General features: G+C 44.8%; 1 protein-coding gene across 1 annotated transcript in view; it reads right to left on the reverse strand.

The window, feature by feature from the left end:
• Positions 1-1,223: 1,223 nt before the first annotated feature.
• The window catches only part of Cryl1 (crystallin lambda 1), a 126,082-nt gene continuing 100,397 nt past the window's right edge, over positions 1,224-26,908 (reverse strand). Inside the window, exons 6-8 of the mRNA XM_028787211.1 lie at positions 13,342-13,447; positions 2,107-2,213; positions 1,224-1,756 (exon numbers count right to left, since the gene is read on the reverse strand). Coding sequence (XP_028643044.1) covers positions 1,643-1,756; positions 2,107-2,213; positions 13,342-13,447 — 327 coding nt within the window. The 3' untranslated portion in view covers positions 1,224-1,642. The remainder of the gene's footprint in view (positions 1,757-2,106; positions 2,214-13,341; positions 13,448-26,908) is intronic.

The following is a 26,908-nucleotide window of genomic DNA, read 5'->3' on the forward strand; positions in this document are numbered from 1 at the left end:
TGTCACATGTCATCCCAGTGAGGTTTTCAAACACATTCAGATCTCCTGCCCCGCCTCTCACTTTCTGACCTTGAACAAGGCAGCCATGAACAATAGTGCTTTCAAGCCATGACAGGCAGCTCCTACTTGCAGGCATCCCCAGGCCACCACCTTACAGCCCCACAGCAGGCTTGTCTCTAGCCTGGTCCCTTCTGCCGTCAGGGTGAACTTATGAGAGTCTGCTCCGATCCCATGCTGAAGCGAGCGCGTTCTAGTCATTACCATGATCGAGGGCCTCTCTGCAGAGCTCTCTCCTAGCTGCTGTGAGCTGAGCCATTCTCACCATATCCTGTTCTGACCCCATGTTCTTCCTCTGCTGGGAAGCTGACTCCTGTTGTCCACTGAGGCTCACAGCCCAAGTCCTTGAAGCCTCCCTTGCAGGGCCTTCCAGTGTTATTATATTCCTCCATGTACATGAGCCCTTGGGGCATTAGGCCAGTTTAATGGTCACTTTATTGTTTCACGGTAATCCCAGATCAGCCATAAGGTGTGTGCCAGAGGACACAGGAGTGTGCTGACTAGGACTCGAAATTGAGCAGAAAGTAATCACTTCCTATTCAGATCACTGCTTCCACACCAGAGCAGCCTTCACCCTGAGGGAATCCAGCTCCCTACCATGACCTGAGATCCTCACCACCCAAAACTGCAAGGCCAGTGTCTTGCAGAGCTGTCCAAGGGCCGTGTGATGGTGTCCAGTATCCAGAGTTGCTGTGAGAGACATGTCCTGGTGTCCTCAGTGTCCTGGGAGCTCTTCCTGGAACAGACTTCACACTGTAGGAGGTTCTAGAAATGACTGCTAAAGCAGGTGTCTCTTTGGCTAAACTCTCCATTTCATTCACTACAAATATGAAAACTGCAGGGGTAGGGAAGCCTACAGTGCTTCTTAAACATCTCTGACCAGAGAACCACAGGGCACCACTGAAAAGCTTGGGAAAGTACTGGTCCAAATTGGAGGACTGTACATTTATTTATTTGGTGTGTGTATGTGTGTGTGTGTGTGTGTGTGTGTAGGGGTATGTGTAGAGGAGTATGTGTGTGTAGGGTAGGGGTGTGTGTGTGTAGGGGTGTGTGTATGTGTGTGTGTATGTAGGGGTGTGTGTGTAGGGGTGTGTGTGTGTGTGTGTAGAAACAGACTGTCCTCATGCAATCAAGCCTTTTCGTCAGAATAATAAACACCAGCAAACTGAAAGTGATTGCTTTATTATGCAGGGTTATAGGACACTCAGAGTGGGATTAGAAAATGATTACAAAAAAATGCATTTGAAGTAGATCAAGGTAACAGAAAGCTACAAATCATCAACTGGAAATGCACATGTAATCACACTGGAAAGAAAAGGTGAGAATCTTCAGCCTGTTTGCCCAGGTGGCAGGGAGCCCACACCTCAGAATCCAAGCAGTGCTTCCATATCCCAATGCAAGGTTAGGCAGGAGTGACAAGAAGACACTTGGCCTCTATAGCTGCCCAGGAAACACACAGGGGAGCAGACCTGGGCTTCAGGCCAGCTTCCTGGGCTTCTTGATGATGCACAGGGATTGGATCAAGAGCTTCTCATCTCCCCTACAGAGCTGCCCAGGAAGGAGGGAAAGTGGCATTACAGGAAATTCACTGGGGCTGCATCTGGTGCTTCAGTCTGGAGAGTTTCATGAGACAGTCGTCCCTCCACTGCCTCCTGGCAGCTAAGTGCTCTGGATCATCAGGAACCTTCATGCACATGTCCTGGGAGGAGGAAAGGGGAAGAAAAATAGAGTACACACGCAGAAGAAGTAATCTGCCAGGAGGTAACTGTCTTTTATGCCAGCTGTGTGCATACTGTTTCCAAACCCCATAGTCAACAAAAGCTCCAGATCCCAAGATTCCCCAAGACAAGTCAAAATGAACTGCTGGTCACCATCACCTTGTCCTTAGGTATCCTGAAGATCAGGATGCAACTATGGGCAGTCAGGGAAAAGCAACCTTCAGAATCAAGGGTTAAGATTGCAGCTACTGACAAAGCCCTACCCACAGGTGGTATGGGAGGGAGACAGATAGTATGTGCCAGCTTGCATGCTCCTGGGCGGTCCGCATACCTGGTTAACTTTCTCCACTGTGGCCCCTGAGAACTCTGGAACAGCCCCAAAAGTTTTGAGGACACGCTTCATTCCTTCACTGTATCTGTCACAGTAGCTTACCATACCTGCAATGGCATGAGAACAGGAAACCACAGATCAACATCAACATTCGGTCACTCCCAACTGAGACCTATGCAGAAGGTTCTGTCCTGAGAAAAGGGAATCTGCAGAGAAGAGGCAGGAGGTGACCTCTGGCCTAGGTGAGCAGGACCTTCCCCATGAGTCATTATCCTAGCTTTCTGGAAACTAAAATCCTGAAGAGCACTAGGGCCCTCAGGCTTGCCATGTGTCCTTCACCAGTGCACCTCAGGGGTCCTTCTCAGGGGTCCTCAGTCAGTACATCTCAGGGGTACTCAGTCAATGCATCTCGGGGTCCTCAGGAAGTCAGAGCATCTCAGGGATTCTCAGGGAGTCAGATCATCTCAGAAGTCCTGGGTCAGTGGTACTCACACTCTTGACATATAGAAAGCATCTCCTTCAACCATGTGCTGTTAGGGGTGTATTCTGGGCTTCGGTGCACTTTTTTTTTGCCTTCATTCCCCTTTTTTCTTTTACCTCCCACTCTTTTCTTTCTTTTGAGATACAGGGGTGTTATGGTAATATTTTAAAATGGTGTCTCCTGATCTTGTTTCTTCTTAATCAGTGGCCATCTTCCCGACTAGACAAGGCCTGTGGCCACAAGCAGTGGCGTAGTCAGGCCACCAGCTCAGCCACCCACTAAAGGCCAGCATGGGAGATGGCTCTGCCAATCTTCCACGCTGTCTCCACAAGGCTGGGCTGAGCCCAGACCATCCCGCCATCCACGCAGTACCCGGTGGAAATGAGACTCTAATGGTTAAAGATTATCCAAAGGCTTTATATGTTTGGCAATGCTCAAATAACAAGATGCCCACACAATCAGAGGTGTTACCCAATACCTAACCTAGATATTACAACTACCTTAGCCTGCTAGAGACACGCGTACATCCGCCATCTTCCCCTCTCCCCTCTGGTTCTTCCCTCTCCTAGCTCCTCCTCTTCTTTTCCTTACTCCTCCCACCTTAGCTCCACCCAACTTGCAGGGAAAATATGCTGCTACACAGGGGCTCATATAGCCCAGGCTACATAGGTGACCTGGAATGTCCAGTCCCACCTCCACTATTCAAGTGCTTGGATTATGGGCATGTGTCACCTCTCCTGCTGTATGTGGATCAAGGGTTTTATGCATGCTAAATAAATACATCTTCAGGCTCCTCTCCTCCCATCCTCCTGTTCTGAGACAGAGTTTCACTCTGTAGCTCATGATAGCCTTAAATCCTCTTGCCTCAGCCTCCCAAGTGCTGGCAGTTCAGGCACGAATCATCATGAATGGCCTCAATTCATTCTCTATGAACCCCAAGTGTCAAAACTCAAGTCACTCCCTCCTTATCATACTCTTAAGCCTCGAGGGCAGGTTATGCTTTGCCTGGTATTTATGAGGAGGGGAGAGCTACACTAGAGTTCTATTCACTACTGGCTTATACTTCCAGTGTAAGGCAGGCTAGAGCCCGACCTGCATGAATCCCTGTGCACAGGCTGCACAGCCCAGCCAGGAGGATCAGTTTCCCCAATGCAGGGTTTTGGTGAAGAGATAAGTGAGGATGAGGAGGGGCACGCAGTCAGTACGAGCAGCTCCAGGGCTGTGTGGGCTGAAGCTAAGACATTGAACCCAGATGATCTCTGAAGGAAAGCACAAGTCTGGTCTAGCCTGGGCACCTTTCCAAAATGTAGCCACCTGCCCCAGGGCACTCAGTTCCCCCTTCTTCCTCCCTTACATGCTGAGCCTTGGGTCTGCATGAGTAGGCATGGGTTAGAGACAAGATAAGCTAGAAGCCAGGCCTAGGATCCCAGAGGTCAAAGTGCTGTGAATCCTGGCTGTGCTGATGCTGGCCCACTTCGTTTTTTCTATTTTGTGGTGCTGGACTTGAGTTCTACCACTGATGCAGCCCCTGGGACCTTGTTCAGTCTTCTGGAGCCACAAAGCCTCAGCAGTAGAATGCTGGGACACAAAGTTGCAGAATTTGCACAGACTCTCATCTACCTTGTGACAATAGTATTTGATCTAAAACAAAAGTGAACACTAGATACTCTTTTAAAGAGTTTAGTTTGGGGGTTTAGTTTTGGTTGATCTACACTGAAACAGAAGCCAAAATTCAAATAGTTTTTCTTCCTTTTCAGTGTGCCAAAAAACCTTTGAAAAAAAAATGAAGCGAGTAAAAGTGTGCGTGTGTGTGTGTGTGTGTGTGTGTGTGTGTATGTGTGTATGTGTGTGTGTGTGTGTGTGTGCGCACGCTAGGGCATGCATGTGTTAAGATTAGGTCTCATGTAGCTTGCCTTTTAGCCAAGGCTAGCTTTGAAAGCAATCCCTCCTATTTCTATTTCCCAAATGCTGGACTTAGCAGCGTGCACCCTCCACACCCAGCTTGAGATTGTCTTGAAGGGTAAAATGCTAAAGCAGATCAGCTTTTCCTGCATTAGCACCTGCAGTTAACCAGGGGCTAATTTTTAACGAGAAGGTCTCACTGCATAGGTGTTAAGTCAGTAGTCCAGAACTCTGTAAGTTCCTATAAATAACCCAGCAATATCTAGTCTTCTAAGGTGGTTTAGAATTGCCACAGACCAGAAAAAGACATATGTCTTTCCCTTAAGAAATTAATAATTTGTTTCATTTTTCCTATTTATTTATTCATACAAGCAATAAAAAAATCTAGAGACAACTACAGTGTACTCATTTAGAGTTGGGAGCAAGACACACTGAGTGGAATATAGCTGAAAGATGTTGAATGACTACAAGGTAGTTAGCTTCCATCATTTTGACAAAATTCCTAAGATAATCAATGTGTCAATAAAGTGGCGAGACCAGCGTTGAGACTGTGTCCATCAGTCACTTGCAATGCCATGGGTGTGTGTGCGTGTGTGTGCTGGAGCAGCTGGACCCACCTTAACCACACTGTGTGCCAGCCCTCCAAGCCCTGCTGTCCCTGCTCAGTCAGGCAGGTTGACTTCTCCATTGCTCCATGCCATTGCCAAGCAGAACGTTGTGATGGGAACACATGATGAAGGAAAGCCGCTCACCTCACGATGGCCAGGATCCAGATAAGAAGAGGCCAGCCTCCCAATACTCCCATCCGAGGGCACATCCCCAGTGGTCTAACTTGTTTCTAAATGGACCCCACCCCTTTTTAAACAAATTTGTTACATTTTTGTGCATGTGAGGTGTGTGTGTGTGTGTGTGTGTGTGTGTGTGTGTGTCTTATTGAGCGGAGGTCAGACAACAACTTGTGGGAGCCATGGGTTCTGGTAATCAAGTTCAGGTCCTTGAACTTGGTGTCAAACTCCTTTACCCTGAGCCATTAAGATGGCTAAGGATCCCACCTCTTAAAGGTCCCATGCTCCTTCCTAAATAACACCATGAGCTGGTCAATCAACATTTCACTCCATCACAGTAGGAAATGGGAAAGTTGGCTGTGGCAGCATATTTAACCAGCTTATAGGGGAAATGTAGCCCAAGACCCTCTCAGGAGCAGGCTCTCCCTCCCCAGCCAATGTCAGCAGCAGCCTCGAGGGGTTTGACACACAGACCATGTTTTGTCTCTGGGTTACTTTACATTCCTTCTACACATGTTCATCTTTCACCATCCTGAAGTCATTCCACTCTCACAGAAATGTTCTAGAACTTTCTCTCTGCTGTAGATCTATTTATATTTTCATTTTATGCACGTGTGTTTTGCCTGCCTGGATGTATGTGTGCTATGTGCGTGTTTGGCCCAGCCCATGTGGAGTTAGGAAAAGGGCAATAGAAATGGCTGTAAGATAATGTGTGGATGCTGGGAATCAAATTCTGGTCTTCTACTGAAACAACAAATGCCATCTTTCCAGTGTCCATGGATATTTATTTCTTCAACGTAGATTAAAATATGGTAAAAAAAAAAACTGTTTCTAATACAACTCACAACTCTCCCTATGCAACAAGATTTGACTTTGCTACATGAGAGGAAGAAAAAACTGAGTGGAAATTTTCTCTAAAATACCAATTCACCAGAAAGGGCAAGCCTGGCCTTACCCTTTCACCTGCTGGCTCACCACCACCTTCTTCCTTCCAGTCTGGCTTTCCCTTTGTCCTTCCTTCTGTGCCTTCCTGTCTGTTCATGTAAGCTACGCTCTTCCACAGCCCTTGGAGAGCTTGGTTTTGCAGTAGCTAAGCCTAATTTTTTAAAGATTTATTTATTCTTATGTCATGTGTGAGGGGTTTTGGCTGCACATGAATCTGAGCAGGGGTTGCGAGTCTCCGTGTGGGTACAGGAAATAAAACTCGGGTTCTCTGGATTAGCACCCAGGACTCTTTTTTTTTTCTTAATTATAAATTTTATTTCAATAAAAAAAATGATAGGTTGAACCAGTTGCTGTCTCTTTTCTTAAACACAATAAAATCAAAGACTCTGTAGACAATCTTCCAACAAAATAATGCTTCACAGAAACCCAGTTAGCTCTATCCATGCAAGCTGACCATCCAAATGTTTTCATGTTTCCTACTCTTTGTCTTAGCTGGGTAACTCTAATTCAGCATCCCAAACTTTAAAGATGGACTGTAGTTAGCAGCCAGGACTCTTTACTGCTGCTCTCAATTCTTTGACCCATGAACCTAATTTCTTAAGAAATGCTTTTATGGACAAAGAATACACAGAAAGGAGTTGATTCTCAAGATTAGATTTAGCGCTGATCTACAGAGAATGTTCCAGAACAGCCAGGGCTAAACAGAGAAAGCCTGTCTCAAAAGGTAAACAATAAATTTTTTTTTTTTTATAAAATAGTGAAATGATTTAACAGATGATTAGAGGAAGAGATCCAAGGGACGGTGGGCACTGCAGAGACTAGCTTCTGAGTTTTTGTGGCTGAGGACCTTTCCCAGGACTTCTTCTGGACAAAGGTGAAGGAGGACTGCTTTGAGAACAATGAACTTTTTGCCAAACTTACCCTTGCCTTCTCTGCCCAGACCAAGACTTCTAAAGGAAGTTTTCGATGTGAAGTCTGAAGGACAGGCAACTGTAATTCAGCAACTCGAACAGATCATTGAGGATCTGTGTACAAAAATAGCTGAAGTAGAAGAACAATATCCAGCCTGAGACTTGGAGGGACCCAGAGGCCTTTCTGGACTTGAGAATGGATTGACAGCCTCTGCAGACGTCAGCCTAGATGCTCTTGGATTGCATGGGAAGGTTGCACAGCCTCCAAGGACTCTTGAGGCAAAATCAATAGACTTCCCCAACAGAACAAGGTAGAATCCTGGCATTGCCACCTCCAAAGGCACCACCAGAGGATTAGGGATGAATCAGGACAGAGAGGCTAGGAAGCAGCCAATCGAGCCTTGCCGGCCAATGAGGCCTTTCTTTTGGACAAGAATTCAACTCCATAGTAAAGGAGACTCCAGCCCTTCGCTTATTTGGGAAAAGATTGAAGAGCCATCCATTGACTGTCATGAATTTGAAGAATTATCTTCTAAAACTGCAGTAAAGGAAAGAAAGAAACCTATTTCTGACAAAATTTCAAAGACAAAGGCCAAAACAAGTTGTCACATTGCTTAGCAACAAAAGATCACGAGCAGTAGGAATTCTAATGTCTAGCCTTCCTTTAGATATGAAAGACATACAACATGCTGTTGTGAACTTGGACAAATCTGTGGTGGGCCTGGAGACCCTTTAAGCTCTCTCTGAGAATAGAGCACAGTCAGATGAACTTGAAAAAATTGAAAAGCACATTCGATCCTCCAAAGACAAAGAAAATGCCAAACTGGACAAACCTAAACAGTTCCTGTATGAGCTATCACTAATCCCCAACTTCTCAGAGCATTTCTTCTGCATCCTATTTCAGTTGACACTTTCAGAGAGCATTTGCTCAATTCGTCCCAAGTTGGAATTGCTACAAAAGCTGTGTGAGACATTAAAAACTGGACCAGGAGTCATGCAGGTCCTGGGTTTGGTTCTAACCTTTGGGAACTACATGAACGCTGGGAACAAGGCCCGAGGACAGGCAGATGGCTTTGGACTAGACACTCTACCCAAGCTGAAGGATGTCAAAAGCAGTGACAACAGCAGAAGCCTTTTGTCATATATTGTTTCATATTATCTTCAAAATTTTGATAAGGATGCTGGCAAAGAGCAGTGTGTCTTCCTGCTGGCAGAACCACAGGAGCTCTTCCAGGCCTTACAGATGAAGTTTGAAGACTTCCAGAAAGACCTCAGAAAACTAAAGAAAGATCTGAAAGGGCTTCTTCCTGATGGGATGTGATGAATTGAACTATTCTGAGAAGGACTGTATCAGCTAGACCCATTTCCAACAGACCCAGATCCAGACCTCTCAGGACAGTGCTGAATGGAAGTGAATGTTGAGAAGGGGTATTTTTGGCAGAGTACATGGGGGCATCTGAGCATGATGAACTCTGACTGGGTGGTGTAGCAATAGGTGAAGGACTATGAGGTGACCTTGGACTATTATCATAAGCTAAAAGGCAAGGTCAAATATCACCAAATGTAGCAGATTTATTAAACTCATCAATAGATTCAGATGGATCATGTTCAAAAGTATCCTTTGGTTCTTCCTGTGACTTGCTTTTCAAAGGACTCTCTTCTTGGGGTTCCCCTTCGGCTGTTTTGGTTTGTTTTTCCTGAGACCCTCGTCTTTTAGAGATAGAAGATTTGCTATATGGGGATGAAGAATGAGATGATGATGATTTCGGAGACCTAGAGGATCTGTATGACCGGCTAGATCTGCTTCGGGATCTTTGAGAAGACACGGATCTTCTTTTTGGACTCCTGGACCGTGACCGACCTCGTCTAGGACTCCTAGAGTGCCTTCTATTCCAGACAGGTCTATAGCCACCTCGATGGTATCTACCTCCTCCTCCTTGATAATACCCTCTACTCCTTCCTCTGTACCCATAAGGTCGTCTCATTCCTCTATTATTCCTGTAATCTCGACAATAATCTCTAGAATAAATACAATCTCTACTATGAGACCTCAACTATGTTCTGGAATGAGACCTAGAACTAAAAATGAAATAAGTATCAATTTTTAAAAAAAGTTTTAAAAAGTTTAAAAGTTTCATTTTTAATTTTAAAATGAAGTACTTCATTTTACCATCTTAGATACATCTGGCTGAATAAAACATATTTACAAGGTAAAATAATATATTAAAAACATCATTTGTTTGAAAAAAATTAGATTTAGCTTATCAGTTCTCTAGCTGTGAGACCTGCCAGGTAAAATAGGGGGTTTCCTTAATCCTAGCACCTCTACCAACAGGAAGTCCTCTTGTCTTCTGAATATATAGGGTGAAACATGGCCCACCATGCTATACCTGGCTGGCACCCACACCTGACTGACACTCCCCAATACTGAACCCACACCTACATGGATTCACCTCAGCTAAGACAGTTTCACAGACTTTATGAAAACAGGTCAGAAGGGCCTGAAAACAGAATGACAATATCAAATGTCCTTCAAAGACAGAATTGTCATGACAACAGGGCCCAGTCCATCACTGCCCCCCCCTTTTCCCAGCTTAGCTGTTTCCACTGGCAATGGTGGTTGACATAGACAGACAAGCCCTTCAGCAGGCTTTCTTCTAAAAAAGCAGGTAAGTGTCTACAAGACAAGGAACAAACAATCAATTTACCTGGAGGGGACCTGGGGTTGTCAGATTCTCAGATACTGTCCCTCCACAGAAACAGCAAGACACAGAGTCCAGAAAGCTGCCAGGGACAGGGCAGGTCCAGAACCTCAGTAAAGAAGCAAACCTGGTCTGGTCTAAGGTTTCCTCTACCCCACAATCAAAAAAACAGCCTCATCTATACTTACTCTGTATTTCTCACTTGGACCTGGAGGAACCTTTTGGAGAGAAATAAGAAAACTAAAAACAAACAAAACCTCTGAAAGAGTAATAAATTAAACACAGCATACTGAGCCTAGCATGTCCATGGCTCTGGGTTCCAGGCCCCAGCACCACCGAAAACAAAGATAAAATAAACAAAAAGTCATTTAATAAGCACATCATCTATCTGAACAACCACCTTCCAAGAGGGGTCTCTGCACATCTCCCCCATCTGCCTGCCGGAAGTGGTTGCTGTTCTCCCATTGAACAGCTAAGAAAACTGAGGTGCACTGAATCAAGTAGCTGATCTAACCTGATGTATGTAGCAGCTAACAGACAGGAAAGCCAGGGTAAGGAATCTAGCTAACTGTCTTGCTGACTGGAACCTCTAGTCTGAAGCATATTATTTCACAAAGGATGCTTTTTTAAACAGTAGACAAGAAGACAAACTAAGCAAGCACCCTACTCTATTGCTTTCCTATTTAATTAGACTTATCCCCTCACCTGCACAGCTTCTCAAAAGCACCTCTGCCACAAGATCTTCCCAATTCTCGAGGTTTCTCAACAAAATGGTAACTTTCTTCTTTTATATCTCTTTCTTTCAGATACTAGCCAGAGCCTGCACACACTTTCTCTGGAACTCTGGGAAATCTACATTGATATCTGAAGCTTCCCTAACCTTCCCCCATGCAGTTGTTGAGGCTTTCCTGACCCTCCCTCAAAAGGCAAGACTCCTCTTCAACAGCCCCCTCCTCCTTGTGGCTGCTGACATGTACAGCTCGCATGCCCTGGTGTTTTCTCTCCAACTCCAGTAAAAATATCCTCAAGCTTTAAAAATAAATAAATAATCCTAGAATGTCTGCAGTTGCTTTGGGGGTAAATGGAGCTTTTAAGCCTAAAACTTAACCTAAGATGAAAGCCACGTCAGCAAAACCACAAAGCTTCCTCCCCACTCCAACCTTGATGTATTCCGGGTGACACCAGAAGAATTAAGGGCCATTGGTTCCCAGCCAGATCTTCTAACTTTCTAGCTCTGGGCTTTGGAATGCTCAGAAGTTGAAAACTACATCCGACCCCTATTATCATACTAAGCCAATTAAGCCTTCTTATCATATCAGTTTTGTTTGAAAAATTGTTGTGGCCTCCTTCCTGTCTGCCATCCCACTGATGCTGGAGTGTCTGGTGTCCCTGGCTCCTGTTTCTATTTGTTTGAGATTCAAAGCTGTTCTCAGTTCTCTCCCTATTGACTCCTCACAAGCCCTTAACTATCAGTTCTCTCATGAAAAAGAAATATGGTGGTTATCAGGCAGGGCCCATGTCCATTTCAAATGCTTGGCTATGCTCCCCACTCATAAGGGCTGGCTGAAAAGACATCTGAATGACCCAAGACCATTTCAATGACACAGCGTCTTCTTGGTGTTTTCTTCTCATATCCAACAATGATCCTCCCACACGTGGCATGGCAACCACTGGGAGACTCTTTTCTTCCCTTGGCTGCTCTTAGCAAGGCTTGCCTTTAAGAAAGACTCGGTTATTGGAGTGTTACTACAGGGCTTGTGTAGTGGGTCCACTCCTGAAATCACATGTTCACCCACGGCATGTAATGCTGGGTCTGGGAGAATTGTCTTGAGTGTCAGTCCTTAACTGCCGTAGTGGAAACTAACTGCCCTAGTAACAGAGCATCATGGGATCATGGGACAGAAGTCAGACTCAGAGAGGCCATCAGCTCCAACACACCACACGGCAGCAATATCCTCTCAACATCTACTGTGGCCCTTTAGTTCATCAGGGTGTGAGCCTTCCCTTCCTGGGTCACTAGCACCAGTTACCAGAAAGTTCTTTCTGTCATATCAATCACATACTAAACACAAAGCCTACCATGTCTAGTCTTCCGTTCTAGTTCTCCCCACTCAGATAGCAGGTGCACAGCAAGGGGGGTGCACTCTTGTAATCCATCCTAACACTGAGAAAGCAGAGGCAGGAGGATTACTTGCTGTCTGGGACCAATTGAGCTATATAGTAAGTATCAGGAGAAATGGAATTAGAGTGGGACCCTGTCTCCAAACCAAACAAAGGGAACACATTCCCCATACCCCTAGAAGGGAGGAAGTCTTAATTCCTACCCCTCTGCCCCCAACAGGGGAAAATTTCAATTCCTACCCCTCTGCCCCTCACAAGGAAATTTCATTTTCTCAATATCTCTTGGAAATACAGTCTTGACACTATAAATAACATCTTTTTTTCTTTCTACATCTCTTTTACCACTTAAGAGGACTCTGTTAAAGTAAGTTATAGTAATTGTATAAGCTTACAGCAACAGAGCAGTAAAAAGATAATAAAAGTTACTTGCAGCTCAGGATGGTAGTGGAGGTGGAGGGAGTGCTTGCCTAGCATGCAGAAGGCTCTAGGTTTACTACCCAGCAACATAAAAGAAAAAAAGGGAAGAGAAAAAAACCATAAACACCATTTCCTATTGTGTCAGACATGGCTCATGCCTATGGTTCCAGCATTCAGCAGGAGGATCACACACTTGTAGCTAGCAACGGCTATGTAGTGAGACTTCACTTGGGACAAAAAGTAAAAAGAAAAGTTACTGTCATTTTAGTACTAAGAGATAGGTAACGTGTGGTAGCATTTCTCAGATTTCACATCGCTGCACTGGTGTGTTTTAATTTGGTCTGAGTGTCATCAGCTGCTCGTCTTTGGCTCTTTTACAATCTGCTTCGATCTTATCCTTCAAGTTATCTTTCTTTGGAATTACCAGGTCACACTGACTCCCCCCAGGCCTCTTAAGTCAGCTTCCGGGCAATCCAGCAGTCGTCTGGCCTGCCCCACCCTGCCAGGCTCCTTGTGACTCCTGGCCTTTTGGGAAGGCCACTCCACTGATCTGCAGAAGCACCCCCAGGCACTCCTGTGTAGATGACAACTCCAGAAGCATCGTGTCTTTGTTCTCCTTCTTGCTACTGTGATTAGCACCTCGCAGAAGCTGCAGCCTCTCTCCATCAAGCAACAAGATACACAGCACGTTCCCTGTCACAGCATTTCATTTTCTTCCTCTTCGATCCCACCAGATCGACTCCTCGGATCCAGAGCCCCAAGCTTCGCAGACCCCATGTGGACTTACATATCAGCTCACAGTCATCTGTACGTACGAGCACCTGTCTAAGTCACTAGGGTTGACCAGAGTCCCTTCTAGGCACTGCCATTACTACTCTGGTTAAAAGGACACAGCACACATTGGCGGATAATAAAGCTCACAGAAACAGTCAACACTGCACTGCAGAGCTCCATCTCTGTCCCAGGCATACCTTCAGCATTGAGGTGCATGGTCTCCAAGGGTCCAATGAATGCGTACCGCATGCCCAGGCCATCTGACATGACCAGGTCCAGGTCGTTAGGAGATACTATTCCTTCCTACATGGGGAGAAGGTGGCAACACACAGGTGAGCTCTTTGGAAAGGCAGTTTAGTTAATGTTGCATGCCCTACTTCTTGTAAGCAGTAGACACCCCCCCCCAAAAAAAAAAAAACACTTGCCAACGCACTATAGCATTTTAATGGGATTTTGTGCAACCAAGTTACCTTATATGCATGGGTCTTTTTAAAAAAGACTGTTATGGCTCAGGTACTGGGACATATAATCTATCAGTACCCTTCTCCACTTTACCATCCCTACATATCACCTGCAGCTTTGGAGACAGCAAAGCTAAAGGAGACCCAAGGAAAAGGTCAGGGGGATTTTCTGGATATTTGATCAGGGGGTAGAAGTGTGTTTTAAAACACCCCAAACAATGGGAGGAAGTGGTTCTCAGGCTTCACCTGCCTGCAAGTCAGGCCTTGTTCAGCTTTTAATGAGTTTGTTTCTTTGATGAAGCACAGCTTAGGATGGGTTTGTTTGCTAAGGTGGGGCCCTAGAAGTTTCTACAAATGTGAATTGCCAAACAAGAGGGAAGCTGCTATGTGTTGTACTTAAAAAGCCAGCCAATTTGTGTGCATGGCTTTGGGCATGGGGCTGAAATCATTAGTGGTGTATCTTGGCAACATACTGCAGGTTTACTCCCCGCTGAGGACCTCTGTACCTTGGGCATCTCAACTCTTGGGAAGACAGATATGAGGAAAAGAGAAGCATTTCCCCAAAACTCCCTTCTGACTAGATTGGCAGCATTCCTTTGGAGCTTGCCACTCACAGACTCTTTCCTGAGCAGCAGTTTCTTTCAGAGAGGGCCCTGTGGGGGCTGCTACCTATAAGGCCACTAACCATATCACCTTTCCTATAAACAGCCTTGGGGGCAGGGACTGTCAGCTGGAGGACCCAGTTCCTATACAGAGATACATACTGTCACGCTATGCACCTTGCTCCCAGTGACAAGCTCAGGCAAGCAACCCATTAGACATGTCACCCCAATCTGGGATTTAGATCTTTCCCTGAAAGGGTTGTCTGACATCCTTCTTAAGAAGACAAGCCTTGTCAGCCTGAAGGCGGGATCTGAGAGGTCACCACAGGTCCTCATGATTCCACAGGGAGGAACGCTTTGTCCTTCTGATACCCCTGAGATTTGGGCCGCAGAGACTAAATCGCCCCCTGCTGGCCAGGGCAGCTGGTACTTTCCACTCCAGACTCCAAAGGTAACTTAGAGCAGCTGGCAAAGTGGATTTGGCACCGCCACTGCCACTGTACCCCAACTAACAAATGACATAGGGAGTCTTGGGTCTATGAGTGATTGGATCACCCCACTTCACTTGAGACAGCTTCAGGGAGAGGATAGCACTGCAGAATCAAGATGCAGGAGAGCCCACGGCCATGGCATGACAAACATGAGCCATGTCTGACTGAGCAACTCAGCGTCAAAGAACCACTTTCCATCCAGCTGCTGCAGGTGAGATACAAACGCAGAGAGACTGTGTGTGCATCTTGAGCATCGGACACCCACCTCCTGTAGTGACCATGTCCTGGCTATGGAGACTGGCCCTCAGTGCATGCCCCTCAACAGAGCTCACTGCTTGCACCTTTCTAATCATGCAGATGCATAGTGCTCATTCTCATGTGACTTGATTCCGTTTCTCAATATCATATTTTTAAGATACACACAGGGATGGAGGTGAGGCTCTGAGTATTTTTAGAGCCGACGTTAAAAGAATTTCAAGACACTCAACCAATGAGCTACTCAGAATCATTAATTTTTGCCTTGTTTTTCCTTTTTTTGCTGGGAATGGAAGGAAGCAGCCTCACATGTGACAGGTAAGTGCCCTACCAATTCCCAGAAGCTTGCTTTTCCTTCTGACGTCCTCTGGAGGAGGAGAACTATCTACTTTCCTCAGTCCTTCCCCAACAGGGCAGACAGAAAGGGAAGAATGCTAATCTTCACTTCTGCATTTCTCTCTGCTCTGTGTGGCATTTTCAAGGGGATTCCTCAGGCCTGTATTTTTTTCCTAGAGGCTAATCTAGAGGAAGGAAATGGTCATGGGTATTTCCATTCAACTGTCACTCTGCATCACTGCAGCAAATACATACACTTCTCCCAGAAGCTGCACTGGACGCTCAACTCCAAGCCTCTTACTTGGGATGTGCTGGTCCTCAGTTCTGGCTCTGAGCTCATTTCTACCCCAGTCCCATAAGAACATGTATGGTGGTATGTCTAACTGTTCTAAGCTGCATACGAACACGTATGATGGTATGTATAACAATGTTCTAAGGGGCAGAGGAGGTAGGTGCCATGCTGATGGTGAGACATCAAGCTAACACACGACTCCTGAGACCTGGACGGACTCAGCACATTGGTTTCCAGCATGGAACCTGATGTCAGCCCAGATTAATACTTATCGGAATAGCTATCAGTACTTCCTGCATTATGCAGCAAAATTCTCAAGACACACATTCAAAGAACGGTCCCAGGAGGTTAAAAGAGTCCTAAAACTCATACAAAGCAATGAACAGTGCTATCACTGTTCTCAGTTTGGCTTTTGTACCGTGTTCTGAGAAACCTCGGGGTGAAGAGGGCCCAGACACAATGGTAAGGAATCCCCTTTCATGGAAAAACTTCTGGGCTGGCCTTTCTTTAAGATCTGGGACTTACCACAGTCTATACTGATACATCAGGCTGGGGAGGGGCAATACAGTCATCAGAGAAGAAAACATCAGGCAGTGAATGAAGTGTTCTGTTACCCTGACACACATTTTAAGCATAATTAAAGGTTTGGGGATTCTACCAGTGGACACACACACTCCTCCCTCCATGTCCAGGGAGAACTTATTATAGAATATCCCATCTCCCTTACCAAAGACCATGGATACTGAAGTCCCTCAAATGAAATGCTGTGGAACTGCCTTAAAGCCTATGTGTGTCTTCTCAAGGACTTCTCACATCTTGGTTACTTACAACACCTAACACGGAACAAACACTGCAATAATTTGGTCCAGGGAGATGGCTCAATGGGTAAGGGTGCTTGCAGTCAAACCTGATAGTGTGAGTTGAATCCTTGGGTCCCACATGGTAGAATGAAAAAAAAGAGAGAACTAATCCCTGAAAATTGTCATCTGACCTCTGTATGTATTAATGAATGTATTACCCACCACACACACACACACACATACATGCACACACCCCAAACAAATAAACGTAATTTAAAATTTGTCATGACATCTTGTTCAGAGAACAAAGAATGCAATTCTGTTCAACTTGTCAAAATAAGTTCAATCTATAGTTCCTTAAGTCCATGGGTGAAAAATGCACAGACACAGACAGATCATTGTCTACACACACATGTATAGAAGATTTATTTCAATGTGACTTATGTGACTGTGGGCTGGTGAGTCTTGAGAGGCCTCGGTTCAGCTCTTTAGACTTTCTTAATCAGTTAGATGTGACTCATCCCGATTATAGAGAATAATGTCCTATATAGTTCAGGTCAGCTGATACACCAAGTCCCTCCAGGAGGAGTTCCGCACTGGCTGTCTGACCTACCTGTCTGTGAGGTAGAAGAGGAAGGGGAAGATGCACGCATCTAAGGACTGACAATAAGATGATGCACAGTGTGGTGACATGGACTCTGACAGGAGGAGAGAAGGCCAGCAGGGCCTTGTGTGGTGCACAGTATCTGGGGATTGCATTCTGTGACTGTCACCACTACAGGTCACCAGCTACACACACATATCTTCCCCTCCCTTTGATCATCCATCCTTCTGGTTTTCTCCATGTAGCTGCTTTGCCCTCTTTCCCACTCTTCTCATTTAATCCTGGCCACCTTCCCTAATCTAATTTTTTTTTAAATCCCAGTTTTGTTCTTCCATTTTTGCCTTGCTGATTTCCCTGGGCTTGGTCCTGACTTGTCAAGTATCTCAGAACACATATTCCTTATTTGGCCATGGACACTTCCAAGGATCCAGCCTTGCTCCCAGGCATGTGGATAAGGTTCTACCAGAGCTCCTCCCCTCCCCAACCTTCACCCAAAAATGAAGGGTGAATAAATCCTAGACTGTGATATGTAAAGTAAGGACTGTGCCATCTCAGTCTCCTAAAGGGAACAGAAAGGGAGATGAATTTGTTTTGCTATTATCTTGGCCACTAGAAAGAGATTACAGGTCAAGAGACCACTTTGACTATTTACATGAGCTGCAGCAGTGTCTGTCTCCCAAGGTGTTCCTGGGTAGGTTGGATAAGACAACCAACAGGTACAGGCTTATTCATGATATAACCTCTTCCTACTCTTCACCCTTCATTTTTTCTGTAGTTTCTCGATTAAGACACTGGGCATACACCCTAACAGTCTGGGGTGAAGGTTGGGAAGGGGAGGAATTCCTACAAGAGCCAGGTTCAGGACTGTGCCATTCGGAGATACTCATTCCTGGAGCTCTTGTAGATGGTCCAAAGACAGATAGTTTCAGGTCTGGAGGTTTAAATTGGGAACTGTTTGGGCTCTGTAGCTGAGTAGTTAGAGCACTGGCCTAGTAAACTGAGAACTACTGCAGTGTGTTTCCCAAGAGACGAGATGAGGCCATGGAGTAGCTCTCTCCACCGGCATCATCATCTATATTCTCTTTTGTATTTTCTTCCCCATGTACTCTTCAATGCACCACAAACATGGCAGGGAATGTGGGGATGCTGGAAAGATAGCACAGCAGTCAAGAGTGCACACTGCCTTCAGAGGACCTGAGTTTGGTTCCTAGCATCCGTATCAGGTGACTCATAGCAACCTGTAACTCCAGTTCCAGGAGCAAGAACAAAAAAAGCCCTGGCCTAAACACTCCCTCTGCACCCATGCCACCTTCCAGGGAGATGTGAGGCAAGAGGAAATCTTAATAAGGAGAAAATAAAAGACATCCAAGAGCTGCTTCATGACCCATAGTTACTCACAGGTTTGTGAGCAGTATGGCCGCTTACCAAGACTTGCAAGTTTTCTTAGAAGCAAGACACAGACATTCCTGCATGATGACATGGGCAGATCTTGCTAACTGTGGAAGAACCTACTGAAGCCCACACTTAGCTCATGCAATAAGACACTGAATCATGCCTAGGAAACACACCCTGTCAAGAACCATCTGAGAGACGCTAAGGAGCTAGAGCGCTGGGGAAGGAGATGAAAAGCAGCGGGTGTGGCCCTCACTGGTGAGCCTGCTGCTAACAGGTGTCCCTTGGGGACATTTTGGTCACATCTAGAAAGTGGAGAAATGTTCTTCCCTGGCCTGCAAAGCCTGTACCCCAGACTATCCATGAAAAGACCCGCCAGGACTAAGGCACAGGTTCAAAGGAGTCGTTGAATCTAGGTCATCTCAGAAACAGAAACTACCTCAAAACAACCTACAACAGGAGAAACATCCAAACATTGAAAAGTCAATAAAATGAAATGATGAAGTTGTTAAATATCAATGAATACTGGAGCAAAGCATTCATGTTAGGGAAAAGATGGATGAAAATCTGGAGGGAAAAAAGGAATTTGCCTTGGGATAGGGCAAAGGTAGAGGTATTTTCCCCTTCAAATTTTCTTTAAAGTTTTTGAAATAGAAGCAAACCAAAAACCAAAACAAACAAAAAGTTAAAATTTCTGGAGCACTCTTTCTCAGTGTGTTGTATAGATTACTGTCTTTGGGAGACAATGAACCATATTACAGAGTCTGGAGGACAAGAATTAACCTTAAAACCAAACACAAGAACCAAAAGGATCCACCATTTTCTGAAAGGCCAAACAGTTCGCTCCCAAACACCATGAGGACTGTAATACAAACTAAGGGGCTCTTTGTCTGGAATGCTGAGGACCAGAAGTACAGCCCAGGACCATCAAGGACTGGAAATGCACTAGATTTTACAGTTCCTCATACATTAGAATATTTGCATAGATTATTGGTTGAGCACCCTAATCTAAAAATCTGAAATCTAAAATTAATTTTAATCTAACATTAGAATCACTAAGTTTATATGCAAAAGTATTTCAGACTTCAGATGACTTAATCAGGAGCATTTAGCCTGAACCATAATTAAAGGGCCACCTGGGAATACAGTTTGGTACAAAGATTTGAAAAAGAAAATACAAGCCTCCAGCACCAAAGAGACAGCATGGCATAAGCTCTGGCTGCCTCTGGTGCACCTGAAATCTTAGAGCTCAGAATGCCAAGACACAAGGGTGGGTGAGACCAGCCTGGGCTATGCAGCAAGACCCTGTCTTTAAAACAAAAATGAAAACGCTAATAAAAGCTGCGTGGTCTCAGCTCTGACGTCATGTCACAACATCTCTCACGTGCTAGACAGCTGGAGCACTGATGGCAGCTTTTGCCGTGAGCTTAAAACTATTGAGACCATTCCCAGGGGCTTGCTGGGAACAAAAGTGGATGTATCATGGTTTCCGAGGTTCCTTCCTGCCTACCACCTCCCCTCGATTATGGCAAAAGCTATGGCTTAAAGGCCATTGGACTTCCAACATTTACAAGTTCATGCGAACAGAAGCTGCGGGGAATGAAAACTCAAGTAAGCACCTGTTATACCAGGATGGTTTTAGTGGAGGACCCCTGCAGGATTTGTCCTCACCTATTCGGTGGACCTCGAGGTTGGATCATGCAGAATTGCTACCGTCACTACAGACCTATCTGTCTTTGAAGATCTAATATGCAGCCTAAGGAAAAGGTGGCTTAATTCCAAATAAACTTTTTAGAAGTTTCAAAAAACAAACAAAAAAGACAAAAAGAAAAGAAAAAGCTACCTCAAAGAGTTTCAGATCCCAAAGGTCCCAAGTTGGCTTCCACTTTCAGCTGATATCCCCCCCTCGCCTCCCCCTCTCCCTCCTGCAACAAGGGTGCCTAGCTCTGGGTATCTAATGCTCTGTGCCTTCTCTCTGGGTACCTGATGTTCCTTCCTTCACTCTGAGTATCCGATGCTCCTTCCTTCTCTCTGGGTACCTGATGCTCCTTCCTTCACTCTGAGTATCCGATGCTCCTTCCTTCTCTCTGGGTACCTGATGCTCCTTCCTTCTCTCTGGGTACCCGATGCTCCTTCCTTCTCTCTGGGTACCCGATGCTCCTTCCTTCTCTCTGGGTACCCGATGCTCCTTCCTTTTCTCTGGGTACCCGATGCTCCTTCCTTCTCTCTGGGTACCTGATGTTCCTTCCTTCTTTCTGAGCATTCCCTTTATTCCTCCATTTCAGATACACATTGACCCTGTCTGTTAACTTCCCAGCTTCAACCACCTGATTGGTCACCTGTGTGAGGGTTAGTAAGGTGGTACAGAAACAGCATTTTCACTTACAGCCTGCCTGCCTGCCGTTCATCCCTCCCTCCCTGATTTTAAATTCAGGATCCTCCTGCCTCAGCCTCATAAGCACTAGACTTGCAGGTGTGTGCCAGCGTACCTAGCATGGTTTTCTTAGAGTTGTCACCTCTTCACAGATACTTTTAGAGGTCTGTGTCCACCTGCTTTTGCTTTAAAAACATACATGGCTGGTATTGTTTTTTTTTTTTGCGTGTGTGGAACTAAATATATCTTAATAGAAAATAAAACACGAAATAACACTTTTTGTGAAACAGAAATACTTAAATCTTCCCCACACATTGCTTTGTCTTTAGAGCATGGTTTGATACTCACGAGAGTTCCATACTAACTGATACTGCCCTGGAGCACAGAAGCAGAGAAATCACTGGGGGAGAAAGACACCAAAAAGCCATGTCTCAAAACAAACAATCATCCAGAAATCCAACATTTCCTTATGTCTATGACTTACTCAAAACTATTCTTTATCGTAATTTTGTTGTTGTCGATGGTGTTAGGGCTAGAACCCTGGGCAAGGTTAGAGTGCTGAGACCCGCCCTCTGCCACCATAAGATTTCTTTCCTGGACAAAGCAGTTCCACCAGAAGTGAAGCAAGTAAAAGAATCTCCCTTTTCTACCATCACGACCCAATAATCAGTCACACCACCCGCCTGCTGGCAGAAGCACCGTCTGTGCCCCTTTCCCCTGATACAGTGGGCTACCGGTCTGAATTCCTAAAACCTCAAAACTCCAGGTATCATGGCTTGTGCCAGGAGTCAAATCTGAAAGAAAACGGCAGAGGCCTAGCAGACCACTTTTTTATTAACAGTGTGTGTTTATTAGCATTTAATGAGTATCTGTATCAGTAAGCAACACTATTAATAAAGGAGTGGTCTGCTAAAAATCGAGGCTAGGAAAAATTCTAATGCAGATGATTCTCAGCCAAACAGGCTCAGTTTCTGCAGCAGAAACTGTAAATCCCTATAAATGGCTATTATTATGTACAGGCAGGAATGTGTTCCCCTGCGAATGCAGACAGGGCCAAGTTGCTCAGCAGGGGAAAGAAAACCTGAGAAGTTGAGCTGACCTGTCCAAGGAGAAAGCTCAGCAGGTATGCTCAGTTGCTGTTTCTTTGCCTAGTGCCACCCACTCTTCCAGAAGAGTCCTCCACTCCTGGAAGCCCCACATCCCAGTATGTTTTATGTCCCGATCCTAACTCACTTCATAGGGTATCTAGACTCTTCCCAAAAGAAGACCATACTATTTCTATGGAAATTAGATAGCGATCACACTGAATCTGTACATCTCCTGGGTCTGGCATCTATAAAACACTGATAAGAAAAGCAAGGATATAAATGGAGGTGTGGCCTATGTTAATGGCTCAGAAGAACTTATCATGTTAAACATCCATTCCACCCAGAAGATTCATTTACTTGGAAAAATTTAAGTATTTTTAATTTTATTTTATTTTTATAGCTATTGCAAATGATTTTTTTAAATTTTGGATAGTTTGTTGTTAGTGTATAGAAATGCCTTTATACCTTACACCTTTATTTGAACTTTCAGCTTCAGTGTTCTATCTGTGAACTACAACTTCATCTGTTCTAACAGGGATTCCCCCACACACACACTCCCCGTGGCATCTTTAGTGTTTTTTGTATATAAGGCCACATAGGAAGAGGAGATGATTTAGTCCCTGTCCAATCTAGATGTGTCCTCTTTTGTCTAGTTTATCTGGAAAGGATGCCAAGTGTGGTATCCAACAGAGCAGTAAAATTGGCAGCCCTGTTTTTCCTTGATCTTAGAGAAAAACTTTTTGACTTTGAATTAATGTATGATAGCTCTGGATTATGATGTTTGTTGTGTTTGTTATATATGGCCTTTGTTGTGTAGTATCGTGTGTCTGTCTTTCTTTCTTCTTCCTTCTTTCCTTCCTTCCTTCTTTCCTTTCTTTCTTTCTTTTTCTTTCTTTTGAACTGACTCTCAGGGCAACTGGGCCCTCAGCCTTGCATCCTGCACATCCTGCACATCCTGCACATCGCTAAGAGCCCTCACTTCCCAAATGCTGCTGGCAGCCAGGCACACCCACTTCCCCTTGCTGCAACAAGGAATCTGGACAGAACAGTGATCTGCAGCCCTCCCCAGAGCTGGGCATACATTCCCAGACTGCTCCTCCTCCAGGTACCTGCTTCTGCTCACATAGGTTCTCTCCCCTGACAAGAAACCTGATCACAATTTGCATCTCTGCTCAGGAAATCCAAGGGTGGAGCTTGGCTGCTGTTACTTGTGTGAGCGATGTGTCCAGGGAATAAGTCCAAGTGAGACAGGCTTGGGCCAGAAAGCTCAAGGTCAGTAGAGCAACTCTCACCTCTTGTCAATTATAGTCTTGTGTTTGTTCTGACCTGTTTGTTTTTGTTTCCTGAGACAGGGTCTCATTTAAGCCCAGACTGGCCTCAAACTCCCACCCACGGTTTGTGTGATACTATGTGGTATCAAAACTAGTGCCTCATACCTGCTTGGCAAGCACTCTACTAACCAAGCTATATCCCCAACCCATATTTGTGTTTTAATGAGGGTGAGTTAAGACTTTTTAAAACCAATTTTTGAGGTGTAAAGAGAGATAAACACCTTTAATCCCAAAACTCACGAGACAGAGGCAGGCAGATCTCTGTGAATTCAAAGCAAGCTTGGTCTACATAGCAAGTTCCAAAACAGCCAAGGCTACATAGTGAGACCCTGCGTCAAAATCAGTTTTCATTTCTTTTCCTTTAGGAACAGTCAGATGTATTTAGTGCTTTAAACTGGGGATCAAATTCATATAGTATCAACATCACCTGAGTCTCTTTTTAAGTAGAAGAGAGGCCTGCATCCCAGATAAAAAGACAGGACAAAACACATATAACAGGAAAAAAAAAAACAATTGAAAAATAAAATGTCACGTATATCTGTGAAATAAAGACTCCATCAAGAACAAGCTAAATTAGTATTAATTGCCACTCAACTAAGCTACCCCACCAGTTTTAATGGGCAGAGTTTATCTTTGAACAGATGAAACAAACTAGGGAGACATTTAGACCCAGGCCTCAGGGAAGTCACATTCAGGGTTTCTCCAATATTGATATCCATTAGAATCCCCTAGCTTGTCACAGAGCAGAGTCTGATCCCACAGTCTGGGAAGACCTAGAGACCACATTTCTTACGAGCACCAGGTGAGGCTCAGGAAGTCCTGAGAGAGATCTCCTCTACCAAGCTGAGGATGTGAGGAACTCGGCCCTGGTGACAGCTGATGCATGAGAAAGAAGACTAAATTCAGAAGCTATCACCTAAACTACGTGGCAGACACCGGTCTAAGCCCTTACCCAGAGACTCCCACCTAGTCCTCATCATATCCCAGTAAGAAATCATCTCCACTTCGTAGACCCTGCAGCAGAGACGAGTCTTAATCCCCAACCAGGCTGTAGCATGTGGACCAGGCCACTTAACGTATTAGTCAATTTCCTATTGTGTAACGTTTAAAGTAGTAGCATGTTTCTCCTGACATTGAGAAGTGACTGGCAGGTCTGAAAAGATCTGATTGTGGGAGATGGGAAAGAAAACTTCCCAAGTTCTGAAATATACTGGACGGCCATGAGCATGTGGGCTGTTCCAGGTGGGCTTGGCTGATTCCTAATTCTTGCTCCAATGTCAGATAAGTAATCATCTGATGGCATGACCTCTGAAGCGCACTTGGTTAAATGGAATAATCCTCCCAGCACTTGGCACTCATGTCTGAAACAAAGCTCAGCGATGAAGTTCTAGAACCCCCAGGAAACCTTGATCAGATACACGAACTATGCCCCTTGTGGAAAACCAAGAGACTAAGCACTGAATCTAGTAGCTCGAGATGCAGGGGCTCATAGACTGTCTCTCCACAACCCAGTATGCTAGGTGCTGACTTTAAACAGAGTGTCTTGCCTGCTGGCAGATGCTGGAAGGCCACGTGTATGTAAACAACCCTTCCTTTTCCTGCCTGGCCAAAGAGGAAAATAACTGCCTTCAGTCTCTCTAGGTTTCAGGAACTAAGCCTGCCTATCACAGGACAAAGACGGAGAGGCCACCACACCTGGACAGACTTTGTCATGGGCTGTTGTTTGTCTCCTGAGTCCACTCAACTTCCAAAAGGAATGTTTTCAAACCTGTCTGTTTTCCAGGTCATTCATTCTGCCTAAAAATCACTGTCCCTCAAATATGTCCTATAGTCCCTCATTTGTCCCCTACTTACAAAGAAGAGCATACGGGCATCTGAGCCTTGAGGGGTTACTGGGCACTTACTTACTGTCCTTTGATGTCCTCTGGTCGGGTTATAGATTTGCATGCCTTATCACTTGCCAATCTATTCTTAAACCTCTCAAGGACAAAGGGAATGCTTTCTTCTCACCCCTATAGAGCCCTAAGAACAGGAATCCTACTAGAGATTATTCTGCTTACAAGGATAAAACATGAGGTAAGCAATTTCTAAGGCTTACTGCCAAAACATGCCAACAGGCTAAGACCCTGCTGATGGCTTCATGACTCATTCCAGGTTCCTCCACCCACCTTGCCCCTGATGGGGAAAGAATTTATGGGCACTAAACCCAGCTATTGTCTGGCCAAAGAGTTTTCATCACAACATAAATTCCCTTGCTGTGTTAATGCCTCAGGAACATAAACTTGAAATTACATTCCCAGCCAAAAGGATCTCATCACCAGTGACCAAGCCCTGACAGGGAATGTTAGTTACTAGACTGCAGCCAGACCTGCCATTTACCAGTTCATAAAGGTCTTCCATACCCCAGATAGGAAGCCAAGCTAGGAGAGAGGACAAAATAGGACTAACATCTACGAGACAATACTACAGACCCCAGTTCCTTCATATCCTTAGATAGCATTCTTCTCCAGAGGGGTGAGGACAGCAACAAATGCCAGTCATGGCTAGGGTGTGCACAGACAGGATAGGAACATGCCTCTCACTACTGCACTTTCTCTTTCTTACGTGGAAATGCTGCCCCAGCATGGTACCCTCTTCACAGAACCTGCCATGGACATGTCCACAGGTGAGTCTTCTCCTCTATCAACCCTCCTTTGCTTCTCTTGGAATCCATTTTGGTTGCTTAGCCACAAGAACTCTACTATGCCCTCCCTAACTAGTAACTGGAATTTAAAACAGCAAAATCAGACACTGACCGATGGAAGAAAAGGTTCTGCTGTTTGGTCATTAAATGTCCCCCAAAGGCCCATGTGTTAACACCTTAGTCTCCAGCTTGGCACTACTGGGAGGTAGTAGAGCCTAGTGAGAGGTCTTCGGGTCATAGGGAATGTGTCTCCAAAGGGATATAGAACCCTGGCCTTTCCTCTTCTCCTCACCCCCTGCCCAAATCTTGCCACTATAACATAAAAAGGCTTCCATTTCCACATGCTGATATCTTGTGACAGGCACCAGCCAATCAGGGACTGAACTCTCCAATATTGTAAGATAAAGTAAGTGTTTGTTCTTCGAAAGTTTCGAATCTCAGCTATTTTATTACAGTGATAGAAAGCTGACTAACACAGTTTTGCTTCTCAAAATAAAATTACAAATAAGTAAGATTAACAAATCCATAACCAAATGCAATGAGGGGGAAAAAAGCAGACACAAATTATAAAATTTAGAACTAAAACCAGAGACCTCACTATAGACTCTGAGGCCATAAAATGAACAAAAGTAATATTACCAACAACTTCATACTTATAAAGTCAATACCTTGGAAAAAATGGACCAATTCTGAGCAACCATAAACAATCCAAACTCAAATGAGAAGAAAACAGAAAACAATTCTCCAAGAAACGAGATTTGTCATTTAAAGGTTCCTGAAAAAGATTTCTCCAGTCTCAAATTACTTCACTATAGATTGATCAAATATTAAGGAGAATTAAGAAACCTTTCAGAAATGGAAAAACCTTTTAGAATCCAGTTTACAAAGAACTACTCTGAATTCAAAGTCACATAATATAGTACACGAACTACCCGTAATGTCTACTATGAATTCAGATGCAAAAATAAGCAAATTGAGCACAGTAATGTCTAAATGACATACCACATAAGAGTGTGCATCACTGCAAACATGGAGGGCAGGCACACACATGAGTG

This window comes from Grammomys surdaster, unplaced genomic scaffold, assembly GCF_004785775.1.
Source record: "Grammomys surdaster isolate TR1022 unplaced genomic scaffold, NIH_TR_1.0 125617, whole genome shotgun sequence".
NCBI lineage: Eukaryota > Metazoa > Chordata > Mammalia > Rodentia > Muridae > Grammomys > Grammomys surdaster.